We start from the raw sequence: 2,500 nt of genomic DNA, 5'->3' as shown, positions 1-2,500 counted from the left end.
GATGGCCATCATGGCGTTGAAGTTCCGGTACGACCGGAGCTTGATGAGGACCTCGATCCAGAAGCGGATCAGCTCCGACCGGACCTTGGGCTCGATCCCCGGCTCCAGGACCGAGTGCAGCACCATGCACGTCAGCCCGGTGGCATGGCGGATGGCCTGGGTGATGGAGCCGGCCTCGGCCGGGCGCTTCTCCCGCACATGGAGCCGGAAGTCCCGCGGCCGGATGACCCGCAGCAGGGCGAAGTCCAGCAGGCACAGCTGCCGGGCCACCTCCGACGGGTCGAGATTCAGCAGGGCCTCGGCCACGCTGACATTGGCCGACAGGATGTTGATGATGGCCTGCGAGGTGGTCGGCAGCAGGTGCAGCACCTGCCCGCCGGACACCACGGAGATGTCGTCGGCGGCCGTGGCGGCGGCCGTGGCCACGGCGGTCGCCGCGGCGGGGGTGGCCCCCCCCGAGCCCGGCCCGCCGCCGGCCCCGGCCGGCTCGCCCCCGGTCAGGCTGCTGGTGGTCATGCCGCTGCCGGAGCGGCTGCTGCTGATCTGAATGCCGATGCCACTCATGGCCATGGCCAGGGAAATGGTGGTATACCGGCGGGTGAAGGTCTTGGAGGGGGCCGACGCCCGGGGCACGCGGGAGTTGTGGTGGCGCTGCTCGGCAAACAGCTCATCCGTGAAGGAGGGCTCCAGCGGCCGGACGGCCCCGGTGGCGATGGCATTCAGCCGGGCGCACTCGCGCGGCATCATGGACGCCAAATGCCCGGACATGAAGTCCACCAGCTGGAAGGCCAGCGGGTTGAAGGCCTCCTCCTCGGCATGTGCCGAGTTGTACAGGATCCGGTCGTCGGTCTGGTCGCCGATCGGCAGTGGCGGCGGCGGCGGCGGCGGCAGCGGGGTCCCGGCGGCCGCCGAGTCGGCATCCCCACCGCCAGGCGCACCGGCCGCCAGGCCGGGGCCGGGGCCACTGCCGCCGGGGGGCGGCGGGGGCGGCGGCCCGGCCGGCCGGGCACCGGTCCGCTGCCCGGCCCCCCCGGCATCCGGCGCCGTCGGGCTGACCGGCGACAGGGCCGAGTGGTGGCCGCCGGCCACGGCGGCCGCCGCCGCGGCCGAAGCAATCGACGCCAACAGCGGGCTGGCCGTCGGGCCGCCCAGGCGCACCGGGGCTGGGCCCTTGGCCGCCGGCGCGGGGGCGCCAGCGGCAGCACCCGCCGCCGCCGCCGCCTCCGACGTCCCGGCGGCAGGGTCGGGCCCGGCGGCCGGGGCCTCCGGCAGATCGGAGGGGTCGTCGCCAGGGCCACCGGGGGCGGCCGCGCGCGCGGCCGCCGCCGCGATCTTCCTGAGCTCGCGCTCCAGCGGGGCCACCTCCCCCGCGCGGGGGTCGGTGTCCGGGTGTGGCCGGATGGAGAAGTGCTCCGGGAAGAGCTCCGCCCACCGGAGGAACACCTGGCCCACGCGATAGCGACTGGGGACGATCTTGAAGCGGAGGTAGTAATCGCGCGCCGCCTCGGAGATGCCCTCCTTCGGCTGCTCGAAGAAGCGCTCCAGCAGCTTGGCGAAGAATTGCGGCGTCGTGAGGAAGTACTGGTGCGTGAGGATGACCATGTCGGTGAAGGCCGGGTCGGTCCAGGAGTGGTGCGTCAGCCGGTCCAGGATCCGGTCGATGGTGGCCGCCCGGACGGCCCCCTCCAGGTTGAAGATGATGGACGGATCGCCGGGCAGGTCGGCAAGCAGCGGCGCAAAGGGGTCCCCCCCGGCCGGGGCGATGCTGGACAAGTCCGACAGCGAGCCGGAGAAGGACGAGGACAGGGCCAGCGCCGTGGCCAGGGACTCGTCGGCCGAGGGGGCGGCCGCCGCGCGCGCCGTCGAGTGGGCCCCGGCCTCGCCGAAGAACCGGTCGATCTTCTGGTTGCGGGGCAGGGTGCCCCAAGACCGGCGCCCGCCGGCCGGGCCCCCGCCACCGATGCCGGGGATGCCCAGGTCCAAGTCCCCGAGGCTGGCGTCGGACGCGGGCCGCGTGCCGGGCAGCGAGTCGGTCGGCGACGTGGGGCCGGCCCCCAAGTGCCCGGCGTTGCCGCCGGCAATTTCGGCCGACGACAGGGCAAAGGACCCGGCCACGCTGCTGGCCCCGGGGCCGCCGGCCGTCGACCCGATGGACGACATGGAGGACACCGAGGACAGCGAGCTGAGGGACGACTGCGACGTGGCCCAGGGCTTGGTGGGGAACCCGCCGCCGGGGCTGCCCCCGGCCCCGAGCAGGCCCAGGTCCCGATCGGTGTCCAGGGCGGCCGGCTGCAGCAGGGCCGCCAGATCGTCGCGCGCCAGCAGCAGCCCGGCCAGCCGGGTGACCCGGCGCGAGCAGGCATGCACCGAGGCCCGGGCCAGGTCCAGCAGGCGCAGCAGCCCGCCCGAGGTGAGGGGCCGGGGCCCGGATGCCGGGGAGTCCTGCGTGCTGGGGAAGGCGTACAGCAGGACGGTGCCGATGATCTGGCGGGAGGTGGGT

The 2,500-nt window shown here is 74.8% G+C and overlaps 1 protein-coding gene across 1 annotated transcript in view; it reads right to left on the bottom strand.

The window, feature by feature from the left end:
- H696_01332 (hypothetical protein) overlaps nt 1–2,500 on the bottom strand; it is a gene marked incomplete at its 3' end in the record, with an annotated part of 10,764 nt that overhangs the window by 1,034 nt on the left and 7,230 nt on the right. The window contains exon 4 of the mRNA XM_009495225.1: nt 1–2,484. This exon is cut by the window's left edge and continues 51 nt beyond it. Coding sequence (XP_009493500.1) covers nt 1–2,484 — 2,484 coding nt within the window. The remainder of the gene's footprint in view (nt 2,485–2,500) is intronic.

The sequence above is a fragment of the Fonticula alba genome, assembly GCF_000388065.1.
Source record: "Fonticula alba strain ATCC 38817 unplaced genomic scaffold supercont2.2, whole genome shotgun sequence".
Classification (NCBI taxonomy): Eukaryota; order Rotosphaerida; family Fonticulaceae; genus Fonticula; species Fonticula alba.
Note: the sequence above shows the minus strand (reverse complement) of the source record. Positions and strands in the feature narration are given on the sequence as shown.